The following is a 13,167-nucleotide window of genomic DNA, read 5'->3' on the forward strand; positions in this document are numbered from 1 at the left end:
AAGATGGAGGTGTGAGAAAAACAGAGAATTTACCTCATAAAACTTAGAAGAAAAATAGAAGAACGTGTTCCAATGGTCTAAACCTTGCAATGACCCTATCTACAGAACAAACCCCCACTCCCTCTGTGTATGTGACCCTTATCTCTGACTTTCTTCCTGTAAATATCTGGATTTTTATGGTTTTTCAGTTATTTAGCTTTTTGTTCATCAACTCTCCAGTTTGGTATTTGAGCAGCAATCTGGTTGCTGGAGTCCTAATTAGCCTAGCAACCAGGCAGAAGTTTGAACGAGAGATGAGAATATTAATAGGGAAAGGCCTGAATAGAAAGATTATCAATGAAAAGTAACAATAGCAATAACATTGTAGCCTCACAGAGCAATAGTTTTTGGCTCCCGGGGTCACTGACCCCCATTTGAAAGCTGAAAAAAGGCAGAGGAGGGAGGCAAGAAATATAAAAAATAAGTAATGGGAACCAGTTGCAAAGCTTGTAAGAATAGGCCATGTTATTAATAGGGAAAAACCTTAGAAATACAGAAGGGCCGGTCATTTTTTCCAAAAAAGGTGGCAACCCTAGCGGTACTGGCACATTAGAATTTCTAATGAAATGGGTTTAATCCACTGGTACCCAAGGTATGGGGGGCACTTCAAGACATGCCCCAGGCAGTAGTTGTGGGGCAGTTGGAAGGCCTGTTGGGGTGACTGCTTACAGGCTGCCCCAGTGGGCAGTATATGCCTATTGCTATGCGCTAATTGTGGGCCCCTGCCAAATTGTGCCCCCGGCAGCTGGCAATGTGCAACTAATGGCTTATTCTATGGCGGGTGGTGTTTATAATATCCTCTGTCAAAAGAAACACAGGATTTCTTGTCTCCTTTTTTGTAAACATGTTCTTGGGTATCTGACTTCCTCTCTCAGAAACATCCTTCATTCCCTGGGCCAGAGCCTGCACAGCTCTCTCCCCTCTCCTGCCCCCCCTCCCATAAGAATGCTAAGAACTCCCTCCCACCTCCTTAAAGAATGTGTGATCTGAGCTACAACGACTAGAGCTGCAGCAGGAAGCTACTTAAAATGGCAGCTGCTGTTTAAATGAACAGAGGGAGCTTCTAGGGCTGTTACTCAGGTATGGTAATGCTTTCTGCAGAATAAATATAGGGTTCTAGGTGGCACTAATGTGGTGAATCTATTGGCAGTAAAATGCCTTTCCTTCTCCTTTAAATAAAAAGGCAGTCGTGTGGCCCTCCAGCTTTGTGACTGACAGCTCGTAGCCTTCTAAATGAGCCAGGTGGGCTCGGCACTAGCCAATCCTGCTGCCAATAAGAGCGTGCCAGTGTGTGCCTAGGAGGGAGAGCGCCCCACCCAGCAAACAGATTTAATGCTTTCCAGCAGCACAAACACACAGACATGTTACACGTGTAGCATTTAATATTTGCAAACAAGACCAAGCGCCTGCCCGTATTTAGCAGCAACAATGCAAGCGACATGGCTTCTCTGCCTCTGGGTCCTGCTGGGATGCACCCACCTGGGTAAGTTATGGGCACGGGGGGCGCCACTGCCTTGCACTTTTGTACCCTGGGGTTTCATCTGCTTGGAGGATGCAGGGGGTTTGTTCAATTGCAGGTTGGGTCAGTTCAGATTTTAATGTTGTGAGAATTAGAAAAAAACTGCCATATTTGATGAAGAAATATAGTTACATAGTTACATAGGGTTGAAAAAAGACCATTGTCCATCAAGTTCAACCCATCCGAGTAAACCCAGCACACAACCTATACTAACCAATCTGTAATGTTTGAATCCCAAAAGTTTGCACTTTGTATATAAATCAGGTAACAAATGGCATTAGATGGGCACATAGTAGCCCCTATAATGGTGCAACCTGCTACTACTTGCCTCAGATGCCCAAATCCCTTGAGAGAGTTAAACTTCCAAACTGCAACTGAGAGTTATAGTTTAGCAACAGTTTGATGTCTGCAGACTGGACCTCTCTGCTCTATTTATTCCCCTTCCCCAGCTTTCCCGCATTGGTAGGGACCCTTGATATAAATTGCTTGAGCATTAATAATCTGATGGCTTCCCGTCCCTTACACCTAGGGTCCCTTGGTTTGCCCATGGATGAGTCCAGCGAGCAAGAAATGGGTAAGTACTTCACTGTTTAGTATGAATGTGACCCTTGCTGTGTGTTCAGTTATAGGGTGACCCCCCCATTACTGTAAGTTTCTTTTCTGGGGAAAGTCAACTCAGCCCACCACTTGGGTGACTTAACTGGGTAATGTCTACTGGTTGGGTCGGTGCTGCATTAGTGATGTGGGTGCTTGGGTAATATGCCCACTCGCAAAAGAACAAACTAGTACTGGCCAAGCCCGGACTGACCTGTCACCATACCATAAGCTTTCCTAGTGGCCCTAAGCTTTAGCCTGCCCCAAGAATGAAATCAAGGTGTCATTTGGCTGCACTGGTGCCATACCCATACCTCCCTCGGCCTTGGCCTTATTCTACCTTGGTTGGGGGTATAACTATGGGTAAATCCAGGGCTGACGCAAGTTCATCAAAGGATGTCTTGTCTAAACACAGACTGTGTTTCTGAACATGGCCGCCTCTATAGTGGCATAACTACGGGGGTGAGGGGGCCCCATGGGGCCCCAGTGGCGCAAGGATTGGGAGGGGAAGAGCAAGGTATTTGTCCAGGCACCCCTCATGTCCGGGGGGCAGTGACGACAGGTGGTGACATTTCAGGGCGGGGAAATGGGCAGGCTCAGCAGGGAAATGGATGGACCCATTTATAAGCCTGTCTTTATAAGGGGTAATCTGGCAGTGAGGGATTTATAGGGTATTCCAAACTTACCTGCAATTACATTGTCAAATATTGGGAGCCGACTGGTGGGTTAGGGGGCTGTCCAGAGGGTGTAGGGGGCCAGGTTGGAGAGTTGGGGGGGGGGCCCAAGTGGAAATCCTGCAACCAGGCCCACGTTAAAGGAACAGTAACACCAAAAAATGAAAGTGTATAAAAGTAATGACAATATAATGTACTGTTGCCCTGCATTGCTACAACTGGTGTGTTTGCCTCAGAAAGACTACTATAGTTTATATTAGTTAGCTGCTGTGTAGCCATGGGGGCAGCCATTCCTGCACTGGTACAGCTGGGGTGTTTGCTACAGAAACCCTACTATAGTTTATATAAATACCCTGCTGTGTAGCCCCGGGGGCAGCCATTCCTGCACTGGTACAGCTGGGGTGTTTGCTACAGAAACCCTACTATAGTTTATATAAATACCCTGCTGTGTAGCCCCGGGGGCAGCCATTCCTGCACCGGTACAGCTGGGGTGTTTGCTACAGAAACCCTACTATAGTTTATATAAATACCCCGCTGTGTAGCCCCGGGGGCAGCCATTCCTGCACTGGTACAGCTGGGGTGTTTGCTACAGAAACCCTACTATAGTTTATATAAATACCCCGCTGTGTAGCCCCGGGGGCAGCCATTCCTGCACTGGTACAGCTGGGGTGTTTGCTACAGAAACCCTACTATAGTTTATATAAATACCCTGCTGTGTAGCCCCGGGGGCAGCTATTCCTGCACTGGTACAGCTGGGGTGTTTGCTACAGAAACCCTACTATAGTTTATATAAATACCCCGCTGTGTAGCCCCGGGGGCAGCCATTCCTGCACTGGTATAGCTGGGGTGTTTGCTACAGAAACCCTACTATAGTTTATATAAATACCCCGCTGTGTAGCCCCGGGGGCAGCCGTTCCTGCACTGGTACAGCTGGGGTGTTTGCTACAGAAACCCTACTATAGTTTATATAAATACCCCGCTGTGTAGCCCCGGGGGCAGCCATTCCTGCACCGGTACAGCTGGGGTGTTTGCTACAGAAACCCTACTATAGTTTATATAAATACCCCGCTGTGTAGCCCCGGGGCAGCCGTTCCTGCACCGGTACAGCTGGGGTGTTTGATACAGAAACCCTACTATAGTTTATATAAATACCCCGCTGTGTAGCCCCGGGGGCAGCCGTTCCTGCACCGGTACAGCTGGGGTGTTTGCTACAGAAACCCTACTATAGTTTATATAAATACCCCGCTGTGTAGCCCCGGGGGCAGCTATTCCTGCACTGGTACAGCTGGGGTGTTTGCTACAGAAACCCTACTATAGTTTATATAAATACCCCACTGTGTAGCCCCGGGGGCAGCCATTCCTGCACCGGTACAGCTGGGGTGTTTGCTACAGAAACCCTACTATAGTTTATATAAATACCCCGCTGTGTAGCCCCGGGGGCAGCCATTCCTGCACTGGTACAGCTGGGGTGTTTGCTACAGAAACCCTACTATAGTTTATATAAATAAGCTGCTATGTAGCCCCGGGGGCAGCCATTCCTGCACTGGTACAGCTGGGGTGTTTGCTACAGAAACCCTACTATAGTTTATATAAATAAGCTGCTATGTAGCCCCGGGGGCAGCCATTCCTGCACTGGTACAGCTGGGGTGTTTGCTACAGAAACCCTACTATAGTTTATATAAATAAGCTGCTATGTAGCCCCAGGGGCAGCCATTCAAGCTGGAAAAAAGGAGAAAAGGCACAGGTTACTTAGCAGATAACAGATAAACCCCCACTATATGGGCCTTATCTACTAGTTATCTGCTATATAACCTGTGCCTTTTCTCCTTTTTTCCAGCTTGAATGGCTGCCCCCGGGGCTACACAGCAGCTTATTTATATAAACTATAGTAGTCTTTCTGAGGCAAAAACACCAGTTGTAGCAATGCAGGGCAACAGTACATTATATTGTTATTACTTTTATACACTTTCATTTTTTGGTGTTACTGTTCCTTTAATGGTAGTTGAGATCATTGCCGAGACAAAAGACACAAACTTATCAAGCCCAACCTTTTTGCAGAATAAGTTCTACCCCAATTCCTAGGACATTCTAACGGGCCTGGTACTGCGGGTCGGAACCTGACCTTTGTCTCGTCATGCAGGTGACGTTTATATCGCCAAAGATTCCTACGACTGTGCCAAACTGAATGGAAACTGCCTGCAAAGAAATTGCCCCCAAGGCACCACTTGGGCTTTTACATGCAATAACCGAATGGATAACTGCTGTGTGCCAGACTGAGAGGGGGCTGCTACCGTGATGAAGATCCAGGGTGTTACAGCAGGGTGGCACGGTGCCCCTTGGGCTGTTACCGGGTCACTGGGGGGGGGGGGAATTGTGTGACGCAACAATAAAATCGGAGCAAATGCTTTTTGGGACCCAGGGGGGTTCTGATAATTGTGTGATGTTTGTGTGTCTGTTTCTATTTCTATCGCACTGCTTGTGCACTCAGCGTTGTACAGTAGGCAAGGGGTTAATTACTGTAATAAGATACAGATGAATACAAGATACATTTACATTCAAGATCAAATGCTAATACAATACATAAACATTAGTGGAGTAACACAAACACCGCTTTCAGTTTCCCCGCGATGGAACTGAGCAGAGAAACTTCAGGAGACCCTTCCTGCACCACCATTCTGTCACGTCATCGCCAGGAAACATCAGCAGGGGGAACTCCTGGTACATTCATGATATTAACAGTGTTCTACGTCTAAAATCATAAAGAAAAAGTAAATTGCAAAAGTGTTCTGTGAGTGTATGTGCCCTTTAATTTATATTATGTAAACAGTGGTGTTCTAAGGTAATTTGTAGATGGACCTTGTTATGAGCTAAGGGGGCCCAGCCTGAAGGCCAGTTAGGGGGGGTTTGGGGTGAGTGCTTATTTGTGCCCTGGGTACCCCTGGAACTATAGCAGGGTGACTGTTACCCCAATGTTTCTATATATCTGTAACCTTGTTATGAGCTAAGGGGGCCCAGCCTGAAGGCCAGTTAGGGGGGGTTTGGGGTGAGTGCTTATTTGTGCCCTGGGTACCCCTCAAACTATAGCAGGGTGACTGTTACCCCAATGTTCTATATATCTGTAACCTTGTTATGAGCTAAGGGGGCCCAGCCTGAAGGCCAGTTAGGGGGGGATTTGGGGTGAGTGCTTATTTGTGCCCTGGGTACCCCTGGAACTATAGCGGGGTGACTGTTACCCCAATGTTTCTATATATCTGTAACCTTGTTATGGGCTAAGGGGGCCCAGCCTGAAGGCCAGTTAGGGGGGGATTTGGGGTGAGTGCTTATTTGTGCCCTGGGTACCCCTGGAACTATAGCAGGGTGACTGTTACCCCAATGTTTCTATATATCTGTAACCTTGTTATGGGCTAAGGGGGCCCAGCCTGAAGGCCAGTTAGGGGGGGATTTGGGGTGAGTGCTTATTTGTGCCCTGGGTACCCCTGGAACTATAGCAGGGTGACTGTTACCCCAATGTTTCTATATATCTGTAACCTTGTTATGAGCTAAGGGGCCCAGCCTGAAGGCCAGTTAGGGGGGGATTTGGGGTGAGTGCTTATTTGTGCCCTGGGTACCCCTGGAACTATAGCGGGGTGACTGTTACCCCAATGTTTCTATATATCTGTAACCTTGTTATGGGCTAAGGGGGCCCAGCCTGAAGGCCAGTTAGGGGGGGATTTGGGGTGAGTGCTTATTTGTGCCCTGGGTACCCCTGGAACTATAGCGGGGTGACTGTTACCCCAATGTTTCTATATATCTGTAACCTTGTTATGGGCTAAGGGGGCCCAGCCTGAAGGCCAGTTAGGGGGGGTTTGGGGTGAGTGCTTATTTGTGCCCTGGGTACCCCTGGAACTATAGCAGGGTGACTGTTACCCCAATGTTTCTATATATCTGTAACCTTGTTATGGGCTAAGGGGGCCCAGCCTGAAGGCCAGTTAGGGGGGGATTTGGGGTGAGTGCTTATTTGTGCCCTGGGTACCCCTGGAACTATAGCAGGGTGACTGTTACCCCAATGTTTCTATATATCTGTAACCTTGTTATGGGCTAAGAGGGCCCAGCCTGAAGGCCAGTTAGGGGGGGTTTGGGGTGAGTGCTTATTTGTGCCCTGGGTACCCCTGGAACTATAGCAGGGTGACTGTTACCCCAATGTTTCTATATAACTGGCCTTCAGGCTGGGCCCCCTTAGCTCATAACAAGGTTACAGATATATAGAAACATTGGGGTAACAGTCACCCTGCTATAGTTCCAGGGGTACCCAGGGCACAAATAAGCACTCACCCCCAAATCCCCCCCTAACTGGCCATGTTGATTGCTATATTCTAATTCCCAGCTATAGGGGGCGCAGTGGAAGCCATCAGAGCCACACACATACCCTGCACTATTAGCCTTGAATATTCCAAGAGTTGCTTTGCTGCCAGGACATAATTAAATTTTCTAACCTTATTTTTTCATTACCCGAGGCACGGAGGTTGCAGTTCTTCCTCACAAATAACCCTATGTGTTGGCTGATGTTGCTTCCCCTTAGGGCCCAGAAACACAGATTCATGTGCAATTTCTGATGCGACTAAGTGCAAGTCCAGGGGTCATTTATAAATTTGCACCTGGGTAGTATCCCATGGCAACCAACCAGCAGCTGGCTGTAAAAAGGCTAATCACTGATTGGTTGCTATGGGATACTGCCCTGGTGCAAATTTGCCCAGTGTTTATAAATGAGTTTATTCTGCATTTCTCTGTTTTATCACCCAGAATCCAGTTTACTCACATTTACAGGCAGGAGAAGAATATTGCCACTAGGTGGCGCTGGCAGTTAATGGGAAATTATTGCTATTTTCAGTGTGAAATTCATTCTCCGGGGCACGGATGCTGTTAGTTGCGCCTATAATTCCTACGCTGAACTGATTGCAGCAAATAATTACACCATAAACTCATGGCACTGGCTCACCCAACGAGCAGATCTGTGCAAGGTTTGGCCACCAAGTCGGCAACTTATAAGTCTCTTTACTGGGCATTCACGCCTGCTGGCAACCATTATTCTGGGGGTGCAGGATACAGAAGTAGCTTGGCAGTTTTATTGATTTTAATAATGATGATGATGATGATGATGAAGGTATATACACACTGACTATTGTCACCTGAATCTGGGCATATATTTGGATACTCATTGATAGATGAGAATCTGGGGGCCCTGACTACTATGGAATGCTACGTTTACAATCTCTTGCTTGCCCTTCTGCCTCCATCTTGTCTTACTGCCTCCCTCTTGCCCTTCTGTCTCCATCTTGTCTTACTGCCTCCCTCTTGCCCTTCTGTCTCCATCTTGTCTTACTGCCTCCCTCTTGCCCTTCTGTCTCCATCTTGTCTTACTGCCTCCATCTTGCCTTTCTGCCTTCATCTTGCCCTACTGTCTCCATCTTGTCCTACTGTCTCCATCTTGTCTTACTGCTTCCATCTTGTCCTACTGTCTCCATCTTGCCCTACTGCCTCCATCTTGCCTTTCTGCCTCCATCTTGCCCTACTGTCTCCATCTTGCCCTTCTGCCTCCATCTTGCCCTACTGTCTCCATCTTGCCCTTCTGTCTCCATCTTGCACTTCTGTCTCCATCTTGCCCCACTGTCTCCATCTTGCCCTACTGTTTCCATCTTGGCCCACTGTCTCCATCTTGCCCTACTGTCTCCATCTTGCCACACTGTCTCCATCTTGCCCTACTGTTTCCATCTTGGCACACTGTCTCCATCTTGCCCTACTGTCTCCATCTTGCCCCACTGTTTCCATCTTGCCCTACTGTCTCCATCTTGTTGTACTGTTTCCATCTTGCCCTACTGTTTCCATCTTGCCCTACTGTCTCCATCTTCCCCTACTGTTTCCATCTTGCCCCACTGTCTCCATCTTGCCCTACTGTTTCCATCTTGCCCTACTGTCTCCATCTTACCCCACTGTCTCCATCTTGCCCTACTGTCTCCATCTTGCCCTACTGTCTCCATCTTGCCCTACTGTCTCCATCTTGCCCTTCTGTCTCCATCTTGTCCTACTATCTCCATCTTGCCCTTCTGTCTCCATCTTGCCCTACTGTCTCCATCTTGTCCTACTATCTCCATCTTGCCCTTCTGTCTCCATCTTGCCCTACTGTCTCCATCTTGCCCTACTGTCTCCATCTTGTCCTACTATCTCCATCTTGCCCTACTGTCTCCATCTTGCCCTTCTGTCTCCATCTTGCCCTACTGTCTCCATCTTGCCTTTCTGTCTCCATCTTGTCCTACTATCTCCATCTTGCCCTTCTGTCTCCATCTTGCCCTACTTTCTCCATCTTGCCCTACTGTCTCAATCTTGCCCTACTGTCTCCATCTTGCCCTACTGTCTCCATCTTGCCCTACTATCTCCATCTTGCCCTACTGTCTCCATATTGGCCCACTGTATTCATTTACCCCATTGTTACCATCTTGCCCTTGTTGTCACCATCCTGCTCTGCAGTCTCCATTTTGCTCTAATGCCCCAGCCTTGTTAACTATAAGTGCTTCTTTATGGGGCCTATGGCAGATTCCCCCATTTGCACCCCCCCGCAGACATATGCGGTACCCGCTGGCCTACATCCTGCCACATATACATGCCATTAGCCAGTGTGCCAGGCTGTGGGCAGACAGTAAGAAGGCTGTGTTGGTCCCAGAGCAGGATAAGGGCCAGCAGATAAGGGCAGACAGTAAGAGCCCAAGCCGAGGCATTTGAAGTTGCAGGCTTGAGGTTGTGCAGGAGCTTGTCCCGCAGCCAAAGTAACCAGCAATGCCCCCGCGCCTCTCTCTCGTCCCCCCGGGGGGGCTCTTAGGAAGCTGAGGTCACCGCTGATGTCATGTGTTTTCAGTGCTGCTCAGGACTAAAGCTGTGAGGGGCGAGTAGACGGGCGGCTGTGCCCACGGTGGCGCCGGATTAGCTGCAAAGCCTTCCTGGGCCGCCCTTGGCCTTATCAATAAAGGAGACTGGCCGGGGGCTGCACGTAGCTGGAGTGAGACATGGGGAATGAGCTTGTGTGGGACCCCCCACCCCCAATACTGTGTATTAAGCAATAAGTATTGGGGGGTCCAACCGTCCCTGCCAAGGACCCCATCTTTCCAAACCCCTTCCCTGCCCATCTCTTCTATACATTTCCCCCCTTCCCCACTGAATCATCTTGGGCAGGTTGAGTAACTGGGCCACCAGGGGCTGCAATATGGCAACTCTGCTTCTCCTCCTTAAAGTTCAACTTTTTATGATGCAGACAATGAATTTATACACTTGAAAGAAAAACACATACACATAACTTGACCAATTGCAAAGCTGTTTAAATGATTTTCATAACATGCTCATATTGATTTAAAGACAATACACTCATTTAAAGGGGAACTTGATATCAGAATAACTTTCTAACTTGCTCTAGTTCTCTTACTCTATGCATTCTCTTTCCTGAACTAATTTCCTTCCTATTCTGCATTCCTATCCAGTTTAAAATTGGTTGCTAGGGATACTTACCCAGCAACCAGAAAGCAGCTTATTTTTAGCTGCCAGCAGGGGGCACTGTAGAACTGTAGCCCATTTAGTGCCCATGGTTGGGTTAGCAATGTGTGGAGCAGAACCTCCAGACCCAAATCTGGTGCCTTATATTACATTAAGGTTAATTTATGAGGGCAGTTACAATTTTGGACACAATTAGTTGTGGTTTTTTTTTACACCCAATGCAGGGAAATGTATTCTCCATTATGGCATTGGCAAAACCCAAAGGGGGGGGGGGATGTGAAACAATTTATAAAGACAAATGTGTCCCCCGCAAAGAGCTGGAGTATGAAATACAACATCCAATTCACTTTTATTCTACTGATTTGTAAACAGAGATCTACTAAAGGCCAATGAGCTGTTATTACCCCCCCCCCCCCCCCCCATAGTGAAGGTGCTTGTTGCCATCAGCAGTGCCGAAACAGTAAGGTTTTCAAAGTAACCAGTAGGTGGCGCAGTATCCATACAAAATGACATTCTATTTAAACACCAATAGTAGCAGGGTGTTACACTGCATTAGCCATAGATCAAAACATGAAAATTACAGTGAGTGATACATTTTATTGAATTCTAAAATTTTTGGGACACTTAGGTCCCTTCTACGGGCACCCTTTGGGTTCAGGAGTCACAACTAGCAGTGTATTGAATATAAAGAGACAAAGGCAAGCTTGGCTATGGGGAGGCAAGCGGCTGGAGCCCACGGTTAGGAGCTGCCGCCATTACAATGTACAACATTCAGTTGCCGTATGAAAAACCTGTCGGCATTATGTTGTAGTCAGTCGTAATGCCCACCCGCAGCCGCGGACCCCCAGTCAGAAAGGGGGGAGAAGTAGAAACGGGTACTGCCAGCTCCTCCAAGTGCAGCCCCCTGAATATGAACGACTCCCCAGGGACTACTTCAATAATATTGCATTATAAATGTATTCCACCAGGAAAACCCCATATTGGCGCTTTATAAATACATGTTAATAATAATGGTGGCTAGCACTGGGACACAACGGCTAGTGGCGCCGGCAGCACTAATGAAAGGAAATTCAGATCCAGAGTCACTGAGGATTAATAAAGAAATGGAACTCGGGACTATATCACAGTATTAGCGGCACTCCGGCTCCATCTGCTACATGCGCTGGAACATTCCAAATGACATCATAATTTGCATGAGTGATGTCATCATGAAGGTCTAGGTGCTCCAAAATGGTGGTCAGTATCAGGGGCAAATATATTGTAGCCTGCACATCTGGGGCAATAGCTGGCTGACTTTGGGGTGCACTAGTGGCCCCCATTGCTTGATAGGGGTAAAAGCGAACCGGTTCGTGACTGCTTAGAAACAGTGCAGAGAAGCACAGACAGAGTTAAAGAGATTAACCCTTACATTGCTGAGCCAAACTTCCAACTTCTTCATGCTCAGTCACAGTGAGAGGGGCCTGTAGTGCAATTGGTGTGTGCCAGTGGGCATGTAGGGTGCAGCTGATTGTAAATGGGCACTGGGCAGAGGGGGTGACACAGCTCTGCCATTAAATGGGGCCAACATAGGAACATCCGAGGGGAGCAGCCATGATTGAAGATGGGAACCAAAAGCACTGATTCCAGGTCTGGACTGGGCTTCAAAATAGGCCCTAGCAAGTACACAGAGGCCCAAATAGCCCCCCCCCCCCCACCTTACAGCAGCCCCTTTGGCATTTGCCAGAACCCACAGATTGCCAGTCCGGGCCTGACTGACTCTAATAACAGAGCCCTGCTGTAGCCAAAGATGGAGCCTGTACTTGGTGCTACACGGCACTCACCCTGGCGCAGAGCAATCCGTGTATTCATAAGGTGCCCACATAGTACAGCACCCACACTGATATGTTGATATGTGCACAGTGTCGGACTGGGGGTGCCAGGGGCCCAACAGAAAACCTTAGCCCTTAGGCCCACTCTCCCCTTCTCTGTTCACTCACTTTCTTTAGTCTCTTAATTACTTCTTTTTACATACTATTATCTATCCTTTCCTCCATTTCTTCTGTTTCTTCTCATATAGAGATGAGTAATGGCCATGGTATAGGGATATAAGGCAAATGGTTGGATGAGCAGGGGGGCCCCCCGGGAGTTTCCCCTATCCTGGTGGGCCAGTCCGACACTGTATGTGCAATAGGGAAAGCTACACGGCTGTGAGATCTCTATTCATTCGCCTTATTCGCTCCCCAGTTTGTCAGCAAATAGCTATGCAGTGCGGGGCCCCTGGGAGTGGCCCTGTTATCAGCACTAGTGCTTATGAATGCTCCTACTTGGCTGCTTGACCTGCAGGGCCAGTGCTGTCTCCCAGGGATCCCGGGTTATCTCAGTGACCCCAGAGACCTCAGCGCAATCTCAAGTTTGATGACGAAAATGCCCCCCCCTCCCCTCGCCAAGTCCTCTCCAGTGTCTGGCACGGAGCTGGGGAAGGAACCACAGAAATAGCAAGCCCGATAACCCCCATGGCGGCACTTCTAGGGGTCCCCCGGTGAGAACAGGCCGTGCACTCCCTGTACGTTACTGGGCCAGTGTTCTCCTGCACGTCCCAAACTGGGGGCCAAAGCCACACAAACAGCGCCGTGTCCCTTCTGTCTTACACTGCCAATAGGTTACTGGGCCCCACAGATAGTTCATTTTAGGGCCACCAAATCTTCCAGAAGTTGACCTAATTTAGCCATATTTATAATGAAATGACCATTAGATTAGTGCATTAAATTGATGGCGACAGGGCCCCCACACAAAAAATCTGTGGAGGGGCCTGGCACGCAACAACTACTAACTGAAACTCAGCAGAAG

General features: G+C 48.3%; 1 protein-coding gene across 1 annotated transcript; it reads left to right on the forward strand.

Moving 5' to 3' along the window:
* Positions 1 to 1,320: 1,320 nt before the first annotated feature.
* LOC116411106 (small cysteine-rich protein 1-like) lies at positions 1,321 to 5,264 on the forward strand. The gene is made up of 3 exons (XM_031903072.1): positions 1,321 to 1,522; positions 2,088 to 2,132; positions 4,967 to 5,264. The coding sequence occupies exons 1-3, from the start codon at positions 1,468 to 1,470 to the stop codon at positions 5,101 to 5,103; spliced, it is 237 nt and encodes a 78-aa protein (XP_031758932.1). The 5' UTR covers positions 1,321 to 1,467; the 3' UTR covers positions 5,104 to 5,264.
* The last annotated feature ends 7,903 nt before the right edge of the window (positions 5,265 to 13,167 follow it).

The sequence above is a fragment of the Xenopus tropicalis genome, chromosome 5 (assembly GCF_000004195.4).
Source record: "Xenopus tropicalis strain Nigerian chromosome 5, UCB_Xtro_10.0, whole genome shotgun sequence".
Taxonomy (NCBI): Eukaryota; Metazoa; Chordata; class Amphibia; order Anura; family Pipidae; genus Xenopus; species Xenopus tropicalis.